General features: G+C 44.3%; 1 protein-coding gene across 9 annotated transcripts in view; it reads left to right on the forward strand.

The window, feature by feature from the left end:
- Positions 1-19,225, forward strand: part of LOC119966517 (disco-interacting protein 2 homolog C) — a 687,551-nt gene that overhangs the window by 428,733 nt on the left and 239,593 nt on the right. For 6 of the 9 annotated variants that reach the window (XM_038798340.1, XM_038798336.1, XM_038798338.1 and 3 more), the window contains 3 exons: positions 8,206-8,340; positions 16,608-16,727; positions 18,785-18,982. In XM_038798340.1, the coding sequence (XP_038654268.1) occupies positions 8,206-8,340; positions 16,608-16,727; positions 18,785-18,982 (453 nt within the window). The remainder of the gene's footprint in view (positions 1-8,205; positions 8,341-16,607; positions 16,728-18,784; positions 18,983-19,225) is intronic. The other 3 variants (XM_038798337.1, XM_038798339.1, XM_038798344.1) reach the window with 1 other exon arrangement.

Consider the following 19,225-nt stretch of genomic DNA (forward strand, 5'->3'; position numbering starts at 1 on the left):
GAAACTGGTGAGGAAGGAATTGAATACATGTCCAACCAATGCAGAGCAGCAGTAACCAAAGCCCATTAATAGTGGAATTAAAATTAGGATGCTGTGGTCTAGCTATGCAGTGGTCTGTGGTCAGACCACTCTTTGAATTCTAGTTAAGATGGAATGAGGGCGAGATTTGGACAAGGAAAATTGTTGTTAAAATGAAAGGTCCCTAAGGTTGCTCCCTATTGTATTGTATTCAGAGATTCGAAGAAATGTTTTCTCTCAGAGGATTGAGAGTCTCGGGGACTCTCTTCCACAAAAGACAGTGGAAGCAGAGTCTTTGGGTGGAATTCTCTGCTCCCGGGAAAAATCGGGAGGGCCGTCGTGAACTCGGCCGAGTTTCACAACGGCCCCCTCGCCCCCAATTCTCCCCTCCCGGCGGGGCTAGGAGCGGCGCTCCGTAACTCTCGGCCGCGGGGGCGTCGCGCAAAGAATGACACGGCTGGCGCGCCTAATGACGTCAGCCGCACATGCGCAGGTTGGCCGGCTCCAACCCGTGCATGCACGGCTGACGTCATGACGCTGATGGCACGAAACCGCACATGCGCGGTGGCCGTCTTTCCCCTCAGCCGCGCTGCAAGACGTGGCGGCTTGATCTTGCGGGTCGGCGGAGGGGAAATAGTGCGTCCGATTTGGACGCCGGCCCGACGATTGGTGGGCACCGATCGTGGGTCTGTCCCCTCCCGAGCACAGTCGTGGTGCTCTTTCCTTGCTAGGCCACCTACAAGCCCCAAACGGGCTTCTCACTCCCGTTTCACGATGGCAGTGTCCAGGTGTGTTTGCCGCCGCTGTGAAACGGCCGCGAACGGCAGGCCGCTCGGCCCATCCGGGTCAGGGAATCGCCGTTCGCCATGAAAAACGGCGAGCGGCGATTCTTCCTGGCGGGGGGGGGGGGGGGGGGGGGGGGGGAGAATCGCGGGGGGGCGCCAGGGGGGCGTGAAATTTGTCGGGTGGCCCTCCCCCGCGATTCTCCCACCCGGCGTGGGGAGCGGAGAATCGTGCCCTTTGAATATTTTTACGACAGAGTTAGCTAGATTGTTGATTAACCAGGGCGGGGAGTGGGCAGGAATTTGGGGTTGAAGTTGGAATCAGATCAGCCATTATCTTATTGAATGGCGGCGAGGGGCTGAGTGGCCTACCCCCGCTCCTGTTTCATATGTCCCTAGTCATGACCAAAGATTTGGGCTTTTCAAACAGGAAAGGAGCCGGCTGAAAAGTAATCTTTGACAGATATATGGGGTACCCAAGGCAATGGAAAAGGTAAATCTAAAAATAAGTTTTTGTGAGTAATATAGTAAAACCCCAACAAGTATGTGGGAAACTGTTGGATGCTGCGCTGTGATCTTTTATTGGTGGATATGGTTGTGGAAATGAAATGTACCAAATTACCTCCTTCATCACTAAGTAACTTTGTATCGAGCAGCATTGCTTGATTTGATTGATGATCCCATGAAGCAGCTTGGCGCATTTTATGATGTCAAAGGTACAATGTAAATGAGTTCTTGTTCTATAATTCTGCTTCCGACCAGGTTCCCCAAAGTATGAGAAATGATGGTGATGATGCAGACAACGTGTAATTCAGTGAGCAATTGATAAAATTTGTGAAACATATACATTAGGGAACTAAGGGTTACCAACTTTCAAGCATTAGTAAACAATAAATTGAATATTTTGAAAGGGAGCACGATTTACAATAATAGTATTTATTAGTGTCACAAGTAGGCTTACATTAACACTGCAATGAAGTTACACCACGCTGCCTGTTCGGGTACACGGAGTGAGAATTCAGAATGTTCAATTCACCTAACAGCACGTCTTTCAGGACTTGAGAGGTAACCGGAGCATCCGGAGGAAACTCACGCAGACATGGGGAGAACATGCAGACTCCACACAGACAGTGACCCCAAGCCGGGAATTGAACCCAGGCCCCTGGCACTGTGAAGCAACAGTGCTAACCACTGTGCTACCATGCCGCCCATGAATTATTCTATTGGACCGAGCTATATGTTTGAGAAATTGGATCAGAGAAAGGAGATGATCACTGATATTAAAATACTAGTGTCAGCCGCTAAAGCATGAACGTTCAGAGCTGTTGGTATCAGATTTAGGATTCTGGTTGAGTTGAGGTTATCTTTTGATGCAACACTCTATTAACCAAGGATTAAGATTAATGGTGTCCATGGCATTGTTTGTAGGCTTGACAGATGGCCTACCATTTGATGAAGACATGATATGCTTGTGACAGCATTATTATAGTTTGCTGTGCAAGGACAGAAAAGCATTGATTTTGATAGAGCACCGCCATCTTGATCAATTGCACATAATACATAGCACACCCAAATAATCCCAGAGAGTGAAATGGGGTGAAAAAAGCATGAATTCTTGTCACCATTTATATTTTTAAAAGCCAAATACTGAAGATGATCTATTTGCACTGGTTAAAGTCTATTACTCCTTATTGATGAGAAATGAACAGATGAAGGGAGTTTCGGATTATTTGGAGCCTACTGTGTGCTGAGAATAGATTCTGTGGTTTGCTAATTAATGCAACAGAAAAGTTTATTAGTTTCTTTCAAATAATTCTTTCAATTGGCTGCCAATTGACTTTTTTACTAATCAGTTAATCCTGTGTGTAAAAATATTAATTTGTTAACCTTGTTCTTAATTGTGTATTTGATTGATTATGTTTACTGCATCCACCTCCTTAAAGTTTGTTTTGAAAGCCAGAACAGAATCTCTTTAATTCACGTAGCATTTGGAAGTGGGTCACATTGAAAAGTGTTAAATAATTTTTCCTATACTGATTCCCATGTTAAATTGCTCTCACTTGAGTTTTCACAACTGTTGACTCATAGAAGTTTCAATATTCATTTTATGACTTGCATGTCACACAAAATATCACTCAAATTGATTCCAGGAATACAATTTGGCCAGTCATTTATTTTCTGAGTGACTGCTGTACAAATTGAGGGTTTAAAAAACAAAATGAAAAGATTACATTTACAGTAACATGTGTGATGGATGTAGGAATTTAAGGTGTATTGCATTATAGGTATTTAGTGCAATAAGGGTTAAAAGCCTGGGTTAGTGTGCGTGTGTGACTGCTGCAATCATTTAAAAAAAGAAATCCTATTTTTAAATGCTGGGAACCAGGGGTACAATTAAAGCATCACAAAAAGCTTGGGTTAATGGGAATGTTGTTTTGATAATGGGGATTCCCTGAGGAGTTAATTAGGTTTCTGCTTGGTACGATAATGTCATTACTGGGTGGAGCCAAGCTATCAGACATTTTGCAGGAAAAGCAGGTTCAGTTGTGAGCTGAATGAAGCTGTGGCCAGAATTGAAGCAGTTTTTTCTCACTGCAGTTCAGTTAGAAGAGATCAACAGTCATGCAGGCTTGGCTGAGAACAAGGGAAGCTGAAACAACTTCTTAAGAAATACAACCAGAGTTTCTGCATGGATCTGACAGGAGTCAGATGCTGTTTTTAAAGCCGTATCAAAAGGTCTCGCTTTCTCAAAGAAATAAGATAGCAGTTGAGATAGCAATTCTCAAAGAACAAAGACAGCAGTTAAGGTAGCAGTCACACATGCATACATTATCCATTCTATTAGCGACAGGCCTTAGTTAGGAGTGATATTAGGGGGTGTTGAAGGAAATTACGATGAGACGGAATGAAGAAAGGGTGGGTAGTAGAAGTTGGGAGGAATGCTATGGGGTGAGGTGAGGAAGGAAAGTGCCAGAATGAATTGAGAGATTGAGGAGTGAGAGTGTTAGCAGTAGTTAGGGGAGCAGAAAATAGGGGTCAGAATGAACTGGAGAGTTGCGAAGAAGCGGAAAGAATGTCAAACTGAAGTGGGGTGGAGGAACAGTGTGCTGTAGTGAACTGGAAGCTGAGAACGTGTCTATGAAAGGTTTTAGTGGGGCACTGTGCCTTGTGAACTGGATCTGCACAAGGCAGTGCTTTTCTGAAATGCTGAGGAGAAGGGGTCAAATGAGGAAGAGTCAATATTGAGGTATCCTTTGAGAAAATGATAGACAAAATTATCTTTTCAAACTCTCCAGTTCATTATGGAAATTATCATACCCATTTTACCCCACGCCCAAAATACAGCTAACTCTCTCTCTCTTCAACCATTCAATTAGGGCAGCACGGTAGCATTGTGGATAGCACAATGTCTTCGCAGCTCCAGGGTCCCAGGTTCGATTCCGGCTTGGGCAACTGTCTGTGCGGAGTCTGCACATCCTCCCCATGTGTGTGTGGGTTTCCTCCGGGTGCTCCGGTTTCCTCCCATAGTCCAAAGATAGAACATAGAACACTACAGCGCAGTACGGGCCCTTCGGCCCTCGATGTTGCGCCGACCTGTGAAACCATCTGAAGCCTATCTGACCTACACTATTCCATTTTCATCCATATGTCTATCCAGTGACCACTTAAATGCCCTTAAAGTTGGCGAGTCTACTACTGTTGCAGGCAGGGCGTTCCACACCCCTACTACTCTCTGAGTAAAGAAACTGCCTCTGATATCTGTCCTATATCTATCACCCCTCAATTTAAAGCTATGTCCCCTGGTGTTGGTCATCACCATCCGAAGAAAAAGACTCTCACTGTCCACCCTATCTAACCCTCTGACTATCTTATATGTCTCTATTAAGTCACCTCTCAGCCTTCTCCTCTCTAACGAAAACAACCTCAATTCCCTGAGCCTTTCCTCGTAAGACCTTCCCTCCATACCAGGCAACATCCTAGTAAATCTCCTCTGAACCCTTTCCAAAGCTTCCACATCCTTCCTATAATGTGGTGACCAGAACTGCACGCAGTACTCCAGGTGCGGCCGCACCAGAGTTATGTACAGCTGCAGCATGACCTTGTGGTTCCGAAACTCAATTCCCCTGCTTATAAAGGCTAGCACACCATATGCCTTCTTAACAGCCCTATTAACCTGGGTGGCAACTTTCAGGGATTTATGTACCTGGATGCCGAGATCTCTCTGTTCATCTACACTACCAAGAATCTTGCCATTAGCCCAGTACTCTGCATTCCTGTTACTCCTTCCAAAGTGAACCACCTCACAATTTTCCGCATTAAACTCCATCTGCCACCTCTCAGCCCAGCTCTGCAGCTTATCTATGTCCCTCTGTATCCTATAACATCCTTCAGCACTATCCACAACTCCACCGACCTTCGTGTCATCTGCAAATTTACTAACCCATCCTTCTACACCCTCTTCCAGGTCATTTATAAAAATGACAAACAGCAGTGGCCCCAAAACAGATCCTTGCGGTACACCACTAGTAACTGAACTTCAGGATGAACATTTGCCATCAACCACCACCCTCTGTCTTCTTTCAGCTAGCCAATTACTGATCCAAACCGCTAAATCACCTTCAATTCCATACTTCCTTATTTTCTGCAATAGCCTACCGTGGGGAACCTTATCAAACGCCTTACTGAAATCCATATACACCATATCAACAGCCTAACCCTGATCCACCTGTTTGGTCACCTTCTCAAAAACAAAAGGTTTGTGAGGCATGACCTACCCTTCACAAAACCGTGTTGACTATCGCTAATCAACTTGTTCTTTTCAAGATGATTATAAACCCTATCTCTTATAACCTTTTCCAACATTTTACCCACAACCGAAGTAAGGCTCACAGGTCTATAATTACCAGGGTTGTCTCTACTCCCCTTCTTGAACAAGGGGACAACATTTGCTATCCTCCAGTCTTCCGGCACTATTCCTGTCGACAAAGACGACATAAAGATCAAGGACAAAGGCTCTGCAATCTCCTCCCTGGCTTCCCAGAGAATCCTAGGATAAATCCCATCTGGCCCAGGGGACTTATCTATTTTGACATTTTCTAAAATTGCTAACACCTCCTCCTTTTGAACCTCAATTCCATCTAGCCTGGTCGACTGAACCGGAGTGTTCTCCTCGACAACATTGTCTTTCTCCAGTGTAAACACTGACGAAAAATATCCATTTAATGCTTCCCTTATCTCCTCTGATACCACACACAACTTTCCACTACTATCCTTGATTGGCCCTAATCTTACTCTAGTCATTCTTTCGTTCCTGATATACCTATAGAAAGCCTTAGGGTTTTCCTTGATCCTATCTGCCAACGACTTTTCGTGTCCTCTCCTCGCTCTTCTTAACTCTCCCATTAGGTCCTTCCTGGCTAACTTGTAACTCTCAAGTGCCCTAACTGAGCCTTCATGTCTCATCCTAACATAAGCATTCTTCTTCCTCTTGACAAGTGCTTCAACTTCCTTAGTAAACCACGGTTCCCTTGCTCGACAACTTCCTCCCTGCCTGACAGGTACATACTTATCAAGGACACGCAGTAGCTGTTCCTTGAAAAAGCTCCACATTTCGATTGTACCCATCCCCTGCAGTTTCCTTCCCCATCCTATACATCCTAAATCTTGCCGAATAGCATCATAATTGCCTTTCCCCCAGCTATAATTCTTGCCTTGCGGTATATACCTATCCCTGCCCATTGCTAAAGTAAACATAACCGAGTTGTGATCACTATCACCAAAGTGCTCACCTACATCTAAATCTAACACCTGACCGGGTTCATTACCCAGTACCAAATCCAATGTGGCCACGCCCCTTGTTGGCCTGTCTACATACTGTGTCAGAAAACCCTCCTGCACACACTGTACAAAAACTGACCCATCTATAGTACTCGAACTATAGTATTTCCAGTCAATATTTGGAAAGTTAAAGTCCCCATAACAACTACCCTGTTACTCTCGCTCCTGTCAAGAATCATCTTTGCAATCCTTTCCTCTACATCTCTGGAACTATTCGGAGGTCTATAGACAACTCCCAACAGGGTGACCTCTCCTCTACTGTTCCTAACCTCGGCCCATACTGCCTCAGTAGACGAGTCCTCAAGCGTCCTTTCTACCGCCGTAATACTTTCCTTGATTAACAATGCCACACCCCCCCCTCTTTTACCATCTTCTCTGTTCTTACAGAAACATTTAAATCCTGGAACCTGCAACAACCATTCCTGTCCCTGCTCTACCCATGTCTCCGAAATCGCCACAACATCGAGATCCCAGGTACCAACCCATGCTGCAAGCTCACCCACCTTATTCCGGATGCTCCTGGCGTTGAAGTAGACACACTTCAAACCAGCGTCCTGCTTGCCGGTGCCCTCTTTCGAACTTTTAACCCTATCCCTGACCTCACTACTCTCAACATCCTGTACACTGGGACTACAATTTAGGTTCCCATCCCCCTGCTGAATTAGTTTAAACCCCCCCGAAGAGGGGGGTTTGTGCAGATGTGCAGGTTAGGTGGATTGGCCTTAGTATCCACAATTGCCCTTAGTGTTGGGTGGGGTTACTGGGTTATTGGGATAGGAGGAGGTGTTGACCTCTGGTAGGGTGCTCTTTCCAAGAGCCGGTGCAGACTCGATGGGCCGAATGGCCTCCTTCTGTACTGTAAATTTATGAAATTCACCCCAACCCTTTTCAAAATACAAATGGCACTTTCATTCCTTTTTCTTGTTACTTTAAATGTTTCCCAGTTATATGGTAGTAACAGTGCTTAAAATGAACCAGTAATTTAATTTTAATTAACAATTAAAAGTTTTCTGTACTTTCTTTCTCACAAGATAAGTGAAGAAAATTATGTGTACCTACAGTGTAAGTTGTAAAGCCCAACAGCTGCCTATTTAGATATCTCTGACCTAGCTGCTTATGAGTTTTATGCAGTCAGCGTTTGTGGAACTGTTGGTCAACAACCTCTAACGTAACTTGACACAGTATTGGTTCAGTACTGAATTAAGGGACAAATAATTAAATTGCGTTTGGTGTTGTTCCTTGAACTATATTCCGAAAGTGAGCTAATTTAACACTGCTAGTTGGTGGCAAGGCAATTTGTCAATAAATTGATTATCGTGAAACTTGAAGGACTTATTTTGGACAATGACATGGATGAAACAGCGTGAACAGTGCAAAGTTAATCTGAAGCAATTGATTATTTGACACTCTGTTTATTTTGCTGAATAGATGGGGGTTGTATATGTGGTTCTAATTCTGTAGATGCTGGAGTTACTCGTATGTCTCTCAAGTAATCATAAATATTAAAATTACACTTTAAAGGCAGCAATTAAAAATATTTATTTTTCTTTACTTACCTTTTTTCCAGTAGAAAACCACTCTGCACCTCCAGATATCACCACTTATACAACAGAGCACTCAATACAAGTTGAACGTCCCCAAGGAACAACACCAAGAGCGGTCCCAAAGTATGGAAATGCTGAACTAATGGAAACTGGTGATGGTAAGTTTTGCATTTCATTCCATGCACTGTCCATTATTCAGTGTTAACAAGTACTAATGTTCTCAAAGTTGATTCTGAAATTCATGAACAATATGGAAGTACGGTTAAATGCTTGAACTAGCAGAAGTAACTGCAGTAACTTCAACCTCCCATTAAAGTTTATGATGGATTTGTAGATGACTGATGAGCGGTTTTATAAATAGAATCTTCTGGTTAGTTGCCATCAATCAGCAGAACTTTGCGAAACATGCGTGAAATATAGTAAAACACTTATTGAAGTTTTGCGAAAGATGTGAATACAAGGCATGTTTCTTACTGACTTAAAATTAATCTATTATAATTAAAGTGCAACTATGAAGGACCAAGGAGGTAGTGGCATAATGGTATTGTCACTGGACTGGGAATCCAGCGATCCATGATAATGTTCTGGGGACTGGGGTTCAAATCCCACCATGGCAGATGAAAATTTGGAGTTCTCAATTGTAGTAAAAACCCACCTGATTCACTCACATCCTTTAGGATGTGTGACTTGCGTTCTGAAATGGCCTATCTAGCCACTCAGGCCAAGACAATTGGGGATTGGCAATAAATCGTGGCCCAGCTAGTGACATCTACATCCATGAAAGATTAAAAGGTTAGGGCAGAATATTCCAGTGAAGAATCCATAGAAAACCTACAGAGCAGAAGGAGGTAATTTGGCTCATTGAGTCTGCACCAACCATCCAAAAGAGCACTTGAACCCCACCTAACCTACACCTCTTTGGACACTAAGGGGCAGTTTAGAATTGCCAATCAACCTAACCTGCACATCTTTGGACTGTGGGAGGAAACCGGAGCACCCGGAGGAAACCCACGCAGACATGGGGAGAATGTGCAAACTCCGCATAGTCACTCAAAGCCGTAATTAAACCTAGGTCCCTGGCGCTAATCACTGTGCCACATGCATTATGGCCTCCCACTGGCATGTTTTCAGGTGGGGGTGTTTGGCTGTGTTATAAAAGCACCTTCCTTGACCATCAAGCCTTGGGGTGGGACTTGAATCCGGAGCTTTTGGCTCAGAGGTAGCGATGCTACCACTGCGCCACACGTTGAAGCTGTTTAGGCTCGGGAGGCTAAATTGCTTACTCCTGATCCTAGGTCAAGTGTTCTAGGGAGGAGATGCTCTGGCTGTTTTTTCAATCCAGCTCTTGGTCTGTAGTATTGCAGGTAACAGATGAGGAACATATCAGCCATGATAGAATGGCAGAGCAGACTTGATGGGCCGAAAGGCCTAACCCTGCCCCTATATTTTGTGAACCCATGGTCTCCTCCTGCTCCTGTTTCTTATATTAATAATAATATTTTTATTGTCACAAGTAGGCTTACATTCACACTGCAATGAAGTTACTGTGAAAAGCCCCTAGTCGCCACATTCCGGCGCCTGTTCGGGTACACGGAGGGAGAAATTCAGAATTCTCAGCTGGTATGGGAATTGAATATGATATATATTTAAAGGAACAACGTATATATGTATATAGTCTATATAAAACACACTGATAGCCATGTTTACTTGCTGATTGTATGTATGTATCTGGACACAAGTGCATAAGAAATTCCATCCCCTAGTTTCATCAGCTGTTTCAGTTGAGAATAAACTGATCCATTCTAAATAATTAGCTTTCAATTGACTGATTTTGGTGCTCTGGGCAATACCAACACCTTTAGTCTGTGTTAAGAGCTAGCCACTTAGACCAAGTTTGTTGTTTCTTCCTGTGAAGTGACATGGCAATTGATAGTGTCCCCGTGAAGTGATCTCCAGTGCCATATTTTGCATGACAATCGTTGTAAGTGATGGGAAGAGATCTGGGGCAACAAAAAAAAAAACAGGAAAAGTAGCGACTTTGCAAACTTATTTTGCATTTCAATAAGTCTAACTTATCAGCCAATGCAATGCCCCGTTTCTGACATTTTCAGCATCTGATATCAAATCCATAGATTCAAGACCCCAGGACCATCAGCCATTCAAAAGTGCTGGGCATAACCACGTGTGTCCTTCTGTTGTTTCTTTGCTCTGCTGATTGACCTCAATTCAAAGACTACGCATTTTTCTTTGGATGGAGGAGGTGAGGGTATGGTGAGAATCCGAACTCTCACAACTAACCGTGTCTTGTTCAGCAGTTAGTGGTATTGAGGAAAAACACGGGCAAAAAAGAGGTAATTGAGAACGCTCGTTTGCCAGCCGAAGCAGTTTAACTGGGAGGCAGCTTGTAATTGTAAAAGGAGCTCGCTCATGGTTGAAAAAAACGTTACAGTTTATAATGGCACAAAAGCTGCTGATTAACAATTAAAAGTTCTGTCTTCGAGACTTGGTGGTGAAATAACTAAAATTTTGGGTCTGACAAATCATTGATTCTCTTTGTTGAGAGTGTATGTGTGATAGGAGAAGCCAATATTCCTTAATGTTAGCAGACTTCAGTTTGATCTCTTGAGGAACTAATAGAGCACTCACTGCTTCTCTGAATTACGCTGCAATCAATAAAGGACAGAAACGTGTTCTGTATAGCAGAAATCTGCAGCAATCCATTCCACGGTTTATTGCTAGGACTCTTATCACCATTATATAACTTCAGCAATGTCCAAGCTAGTGGCCCATAACTTCTTGGTTCTCCAGCGAATATTTGGGGGGGGGGGGGGGGGGGGGGGGGGGGGGGTGGTGGTATCCCAATGATGCACTGGGGAATCGCTTGAGGAGGTTCCCACATAAGGATTACCCCAGTAATTGTACAGCAGCGCTAACTTATCCTGGATAATTACACTAGGCTGGGAACCATCCAACAAAGTGATTTAAATCACCATTTTCAGATGTTATTGCCAATTTTACACCAATAGCTATTCTGGAAGAGTTAAAAGGAAATAAAGCACTTCTAATTCTAGAGTAATATTTTAAAGACCAGGACCTGCCCTGCATGGGACACCACCCCCACTCCCAAGTGGAACCATATACCATCCCAACCAAGCTGTCCCCCCTAGTTTGGCACCAGACATCCCCTTCCCACTGATCTGACACCTCTGATCTTCCTGTACTCTTTTTATCACCCCCCTGACCCCTGTGCCTCTCTAACATGGTGTGTGTGTATGGTCCCCCCCCCCCCCCCCCCCCCCCCCGGGGTCAGAGTCCCCTGTCTCCCCAATGAGGCATAGAATCCCTCCAGTGCAGAAGGAGGCCATTCGGTCCAACGAGTCTGCACTGATCCTCTGAAAGACCACCTTATTCAGGCCCATAACCCCCGCCTAATCTTTGGACAAGAAGAGGAGATTTAGCATGGCCAATCCACCTAACCTGTCCATCTTTGGGCTGTGGGAGGAAACTGGAGCACCCGGAGGAAACCCAGACAGAAACGGGGAAAGTGTGCAAACTCCACACAGACAGCCACCCGCCCAAGGTTGGAATCGTACCCGGGTTCCTGCCGCTGTGAGGCAGCAGTGCTAACCACAGTGTTGCCGGGTTCCCCAACCAGGTCTCCCCTTTTGTTCTAACTATTCATCACCAACCCCCCCCCCCCCCCACCCCAGCACCCCCACCCCCACCCCCCCAATCCGAGTCTCCGCTAACATTCTGAAACTCCACCCCCACCATTCCTTCCATCAATGTAGCCATATTAAAGTTCATTCACAGCAAATGTTTAATGAATCAAATTGTATTCCATGAGTACTTCAAGTAAATACTGGTGCACGTACCGGATGGTTCAGAATGTTTTCATATGGAAGAAGAAAATGATTCATGCCATGTTTACAAGGAAAATTAGTGATAAATGGAAGGGAGAGACTAGATAGACCAAAAGCATGAAATGCTGAGAACATTTCCATAGGAATATGAAACCAAGATGAACAAAGGAAGTACAAATCATCCATGGTCTGAGTGTAGGAATGTACACCTACAGGTGTTCCTATGTCCATTGTAAGAGATAGGTAGGTTCTGTAAAGATAGGAAGCAGCTTATGGCTTTCCAGAATCTGCAGAATTTCATTCTTTTTGACCTATCAAAAATGATGTTTCGCTATGTTTCACCATCAACCATTTACGATGTGAGGGATTAATTAGATCTAAACACCATCATGCAGGGTGACTTAAAAAGCTTGTCAGCGACAGAATTTCCATCAGAGTGAAGAGGAAAGAGCCAGTCAACTCAACCTGCGTATTATTTTTTTAATGGACTCTTCATATCCATCTTACATTCTACCCGCTATGTTTGAGCTTCTTTTGCACGTTAGCAAGAAAGATGTCTTTTAGGATTCTAACTGCTATGTTTAATGCAAAGCAGGAAGGATAAAGTCACAACACTGCAGTTGTTTCAGACTAGCATAGCCTGAATAGCAGAACAGCTCTCAGTGACTTTGTGGTGGGATACATGTTGGCTCTTGTGCTGGTCATTAGTATGAATAAATATTCCAGGAAATAATGTTTGTTGTTTCCACAAAACAAGGATGTCCGTGCGAACACTTCTTTTATCCTGCCGCCAGGAGTATTGAATGCTTTGCATAATAAACTAATTGGTATGCACAGAGGGCAGTGAGATCGCAAGTTAATCATCAGTAGAACAAACCGAGTTACCATTCATATTGACATTGTCCATTTCCACATGAATCATTCAGATCCCCAAGGTTTTACATCAGAGTTTAAAAAACCATTTGGTACTAATGCCTGTTATTTGTCACAGTTGCCAGCTGTGTTTAATTTCTGTGTAATACCAATACAATTCTTTTTCTTTGAAAGTAGAAAATAATATTGTTTTGTTTTACATTCAATATCAAGCAGTTTCAAAAATGCCTTCATGGGCAGGGGGTTGCTGGGCAAGGAGAAATAAATTACAGTGAGGGGTATATCCCCAATATTTGGATAGAGCAGAAAGTGGATATCGCTGTTCCACCCCCCTCTTGTACAGTATGTAATCCAATGCACTGTTCCCTCGCTTCAGCTCTGAAAAAGAGTCATTCGGGCTCGAAACGCTAACTCTCTTTTCTCTCCCTAAAGATGCTGCAAGAGTTTTTCCAACATTCTCTGTTCTTGTTTCAAATTCCAGCATTTGCAGTATTTTGCCTTTGTATTATTGCAAGAACAGCGTTGACCCACTTTACAGTTCTATTTACAAACTTTTAGTAGGTACTAAATTCAATCGAAAATAAAAAGATGAAACTATGAATGCCACTGATGTTTTGTTGATCAGCACTCACTGGATCTTGGTGTGAAGTATGAAGATAATTAAATACAAGTGTTAGTGATGGTTAATCACTTAGGCCTGGATCTTCCGAGGAGCGGCAGTCATTCAGCTTGCTTCTCCGCTCGAAGAGTTCCCTGACTCGATGCTGCCCCACATTTTCTCTGGGGTCTTCCCAGCCCACCTTTTCCAGCAATTATAGATGGGAGAATCCCTTGGAGTTGGAAAACAGGGCATGCACCCTTTTTCATGGCACATATGCAACGTTTAAATGCCAAGTCTGAATGTGGGTGAATGGGTATGGTGGTGGGTGAAGTGTGTCGGCAGGACTAGTCGGGTCTGGCAGCAGGGGGATATTTGGGTGGTCAGAAAGGGTGGTCAGATCCTGGTGTTCATTGTCAGGTGATTGAAGGTTAGCACAGTTGGGAAAGTTAGTCAGGACTGGTTGGGGGTGAGGTAGTCAGCAGGTCAGTGGGTGTAGCCCGAGTGGTTGGAGGTTAGCACAGCTGGGAGAGATGGTCGGGAGCTTGGTTGGAGGGGTAACTACAAGGGTCATTTATCAAGACGGAGTCCTGGGGTGGGGGCTTACTGTGAATGATTGGCGATTAGGATGAGCGATTGGCGGTGGGAGCTAATTCTGTACGTACCAAGGAATTAGACTAGGAATTTTCTGACTAACATTTCCTGGGTTACGATTCAGGTAGGTACCGCAAATTGAATGACGACTCCAATTCTAGCTGAGAGTCAAAGGTATCTTTTTGGGAGGGTCCTCAGGGAGCAGGGGAAATGTCTGTTGGAAGTTCAAACTGGGCAATTCCCACAGAGGCCAGTACATCGGGACTTGAGTGGGGTGGTGCCACACATCTTAGGTTATAGGTCTGGTCTCCAAAAATTAGAGACTAGAAGATCTGAGTCAGTGTCGGAGAGTAGTTGTGGCCCAAACTGTTAATTAAGGTTAATGGAAATAATTATTTGAAGCAGGGTGAAGTAAATGCAATGGGGAGAGAGGTCAGCACAGTGTTGGATTTGAATTACTTTATCAAAGTTTTAGAACAAAAAGAATAACAATGGGGCAAATGGCCATGTTTTATCCTGTAAATGTCAATGGTTCCAGGATATAGAGTTTGAAATATGTTAAAGATGAACTTTAGAAGGACATAGTTGCATTTTTATAGCCCCTTGTCATTGTAAATATCACCAAACACTTATTGTGCATTGTATCACTTTAAGTCATTGTGCCTCTTGCTTAATAGGCAACATGCCAATGATTTTGTGTGTGGCAAGATTCCAGAAAATGAGCAGTTAATCTGTTTTATTTAAGGTGATGTTGATTTGGGGCAGAAACATGTACATGGAAGAAGTTCCAAATGGTGTCACTGGAATTTGAATGTTGAGCTAAATTGGGTAGCGATGCTCTTGATTTAGCCTCACATTTGAAGAACAACACCTCTGACATTACACCTTTCCTTCCTACTCTGTGTTAGCAGCTTAGATTATACGCTCAAGCCCTCGACTGGATCTTGAACCTGAAACCAAAAACATCAATGATGGTTCACAGGGTTATACTTAAACTTATGTGTTGCCAATCTTGTTGGACCTCTATTGGACAGGGGCAGGGGGAAAGGACTAAAACATGAATTACAATCAGTCGGTTGATTATAGAGTGGAATTTGTGGTTCCCCCAGTAACTCAGGAAGTTTATGCTGTGTGTAGTTCATATAAAGTCCAAGAATATTCCAGCTTTAATACTCCGGTTGGTGATGTTGTCCAATCTCAGTACCCTTGGTATAGGAAGACAGAAATTGGCCAAACTTCAAAATTGGACGGAAATTGGCCAGACGTGAGAAAACGTGCGTGAACTTTCGTTGAGAAAGTCCAGAGTGATTTTCCATTTTGAAGAGGGCTAGCAGTACCCTGGAGTAGTCCTCGCAGCTCCGGCTGCTGATATGGGGCCCTGCACTTCCGGCCGCGGGTCTGCGCATGCGCGCGGTGGCCACCTGTGGCGGTAGCACCGCGCAACATGGCTGACCCACACAGTGGGCCGGCCCCGTAAATATAGGCGCCCCCCCCCCCCCCCCCCCCCCCCAGATCGTGTGTACCCATCGATTGGTGGCCCCCGATCGCGAGCCTGACCGTCCTGGAGACCCCCAGCCCACAGTGACGGGTTTCCCCCCCCCACCCACCCACCCCCTTTCCTTGGTATCTAGTGGTCAATGTAAAATTTATGTTTGTATAGTTTTCAGTTCGGCCACGGTGCCTCGTGCAGTTGAATAGCTACCAGCAAAAGCTTGTGCAATAATACTTGATGGAGACACAAAGGCAGCATTCCCAATTACCACCTAGTCAGCAATTCCAAATCATGATTATGTTGTTTTAGGATGTCATTGAGAACCAGGGGTGGTTGTATGACTGTCCCCGATCTGGCTCCTGTACTTTCTCATAATAGCAGGATTAAGATCAAAGATGATGGGGTGTGATGCCAGTTCAAGGGATTTTTAGGCTTTGCTACTTCTTACCCCCATTAGTTTATGTGGCGTGCTGTTCCATGTTGTATCTGAAGAGTGCCAAGTAGGGGTTGATGCATCTTTTAACCATCAATCTGCCAAACTTTTCTTACAACGGTTTAGTATATACTACTGTAATATCATTTTCTGTTGACAAAGGTTTTACTGATGGGTACACTGAAGTTAACTGTAAAGTAGCATTGAGAATGCTCTCAGTTGCCCAGAGTATGCTGATTTATCAAGAAATAATTGAGTGTGATTTTACTAAGAAGTATGTTTTTTAGTGACTGGCAAAGCCAGTTTTCTCTCATAACAGCTTTGGGTGCAAACACACACACTGGCAATATTTCAAACTGTTCAGTAAAAATCAGGACAGAATAAGACATTTTGTTCCAGTCAGCGGACAATACTCAGCTGAAGATATCTTGATTTTGGATTTTGCTGAGAGCTGTAAAGACATGTTAATAATCAAGCACAACTGTGTCAGCTCTGCAAATCTATCCACTCTCTGACAGTGGAAGACGGTGTTCTTCAGTAACCCAATTCATTTATCGATCTCTTTCACATAGGAGTGCCAGTAAGCAGCCGAGTCTCTGCAAAGATCCAGCAGCTTGTGAACACCCTTAAGCGGCCGAAACGCCCACCCTTACGAGAATTCTTTGTTGATGATTTTGAAGAATTGCTGGAAGGCAAGTGTGACCTTATTAGTGTTTAGGTTTTATTCAAAACTGAATTTACATTCAAAAATACATGTGCCCATTGCATGATAAAATTTGTAGTAAGGCATACACCTAATCGAAGGAATGCTATCCAAACTTTTTCAACACCAAGTACTCCCATTCAACTATAGTCCTAGTTTCACAGTAACTTCATTGCAGTGTTAATGTAAGCCTACGTGTGACACTAATAAAGATTATTATTATTAGTCCTGTCCTTGCTGGCTTGCTTTGGCTCACAGGCCCATCACACTTCAAATTCTTTGATGGCCTTGTTCCTCCCTGTCAATGTAACCTTCAGGCCCCCAATCTCTGTCACTCCAGACCTCCCAAAGCGCACTATTCCTCTGCCCACAGCTGTTGTGCACAGCCTCTCCCATTGCACCACCACTGGTACGTGGCCTTCAGTTATCGCAAAACCAGCACCGGAACTCTCTTCTTAAACTCACCACTCTTCCACCTTGCCGCCTCCCTCTAAACCTTTGCAACCCTCCTTAAAGCCTACTTCTTTCTAGTCACCTGCCTTACTATCTCCTCCTTGACTTGGTGCTCATTTGTGCTGATTATATGCAGTAGAAGAATGCACTGCCCAATGTGGCATTGAACGGCACAGACTGTATGGCCTCCCATTTTTGTTTAGCACATGTACCACATTTAGTTTTGTGCACTAAACCTCAGAAAATATTTATTATCTTTCAATTCTGCACGTCCTCCCCGTGTGTGCGTGGGTTTCCTCCGGGTGCTCCGGTTTCCTCCCACAGTCCAAAGATGTGCAGGTTAGGTGGATTGGCCATGCTAAATTGCCCGTAGTGTAAGGTTAATGGGGGGATTGTTGGGTTACGGGTATACGGGTTACATGGGTTTAAGTAGGGTGATCATTGCTCGGCACAACATCGAGAGCCGAAGGGCCTGTTCTGTGCTGTACTGTTCTATGTTCTATGTTCTATGATGGCCGTTTAAAGGCCACATCTCTCTGCCACTAGTACTTTACCCCCCTCTGGGCCACATCAGAGGTAACTCTTCCCTAAGGTCATCCCACCCACCCCTCACCACATAAACCCACCCCCTTGCAGGTTTTGCCGAATGTCCCAACCTTGAACTTACTTGGACTCCTCAACATGGTTGGGCGGTCTGTAGTATCAGCTGACAGATTTCTAAGGCTTGAAATGGCAGATGCCTCACCTACCAGCACTTAATTCTGGCTCCCCGAGCCATCAAGATTGTGCACAGGCTCTCCACTGACCTTCACCACTGGGGGTGATGGGGGAAGGGAGACCAGTGACTAAGGCATTCTGTAAAATTCAGTCCATGAAGTTTACTGTAATTCTAGGAAAACTCTTCACCAAAAGAGCAATTGAAATTGTTGCGATTGTGAATGAATAATTTTTGTTGGACAAAAGACCAAGGGATGTCCAACAAAGGCAGGTAAATAAGCAGCTGAGCCATTATCATCATTTGCAAGTTCACCTCTAACCCCAAAACACCTTCACTGTCGCTAGGTCCAAAACCTGGAATTCCTTCCCTAAGAGCACTGCGGGCGCGCACACCAGATTTACTGCAGTGGCTCACGAATATATCTCACTGCCACCTTCTCAAGGGCAATTAAGGATGGACAACAGATGCCAGTGAAGACTGCTTTTCATGACAGAATTTAAAAATCTGCTTGAATGGTGGGACTGAATCAAAAAATTGAATGGCCTACTCATGTTTCTATGGCCCTAAGTTATCAGTTCAGTCAAGATGACGGGGACTGGCATTGACTTCACTGTGCCCTACCTACCAGAGAGAATCAGCTATGGTTTCTGGACCTGATTGTCCCACGGCATCTAACCCTGATCCCTCTCTTGCCTGTGTTGTCTGGGTCCACAGAAGGAAATCTATTTATCCATTGCATAATCAGGAAGCCCTGTCGATACTGCATAATTTACTGATGATAGTGATTTGAAGGGAATATGATCTATTTCAGAAGCACAGAAACAGAAATTATAATTGCTTCAGTGGAAAGACTAACACTGTCAACTTTATTTTAGTTCAACAGCCAGACCCTAACCAGCCGAGACCGGAGGGAGCACAGATGCTGGCCATCAGGGGAGAGCAGCTTGGTGTAGTAACCAACTGGCCACCATCTCTGGAGGCAGCTCTTCAGCGTTGGGGTACCATCTCTCCAAAAGCACCTTGCCTGACCACCATGGACACGAATGGAAAACCGCTTTACATCCTTACGTACGGTACTTAGACACTTTTTTGTCGAGGTCTTTTGTTGCATATCTCATTGCCCGGAGTAATGTGATCAGCCCAAAAATCAGATTTGCTGAAGTCTGCTTTCCCTCCAAAGACACGAGTCATCAGTCTTGCCTGATCCATTGCTGTGACATTGAGCAGTTCAACCTTCTAGGAATGTTAATTAAGGATTTCTGTAGTAACCCAGACCATTTAAACAAGGTGACTGGCACGCTATTCAAAGTCTAAAT

The sequence above is a fragment of the Scyliorhinus canicula genome, chromosome 5, assembly GCF_902713615.1.
Source record: "Scyliorhinus canicula chromosome 5, sScyCan1.1, whole genome shotgun sequence".
NCBI lineage: Eukaryota > Metazoa > Chordata > Chondrichthyes > Carcharhiniformes > Scyliorhinidae > Scyliorhinus > Scyliorhinus canicula.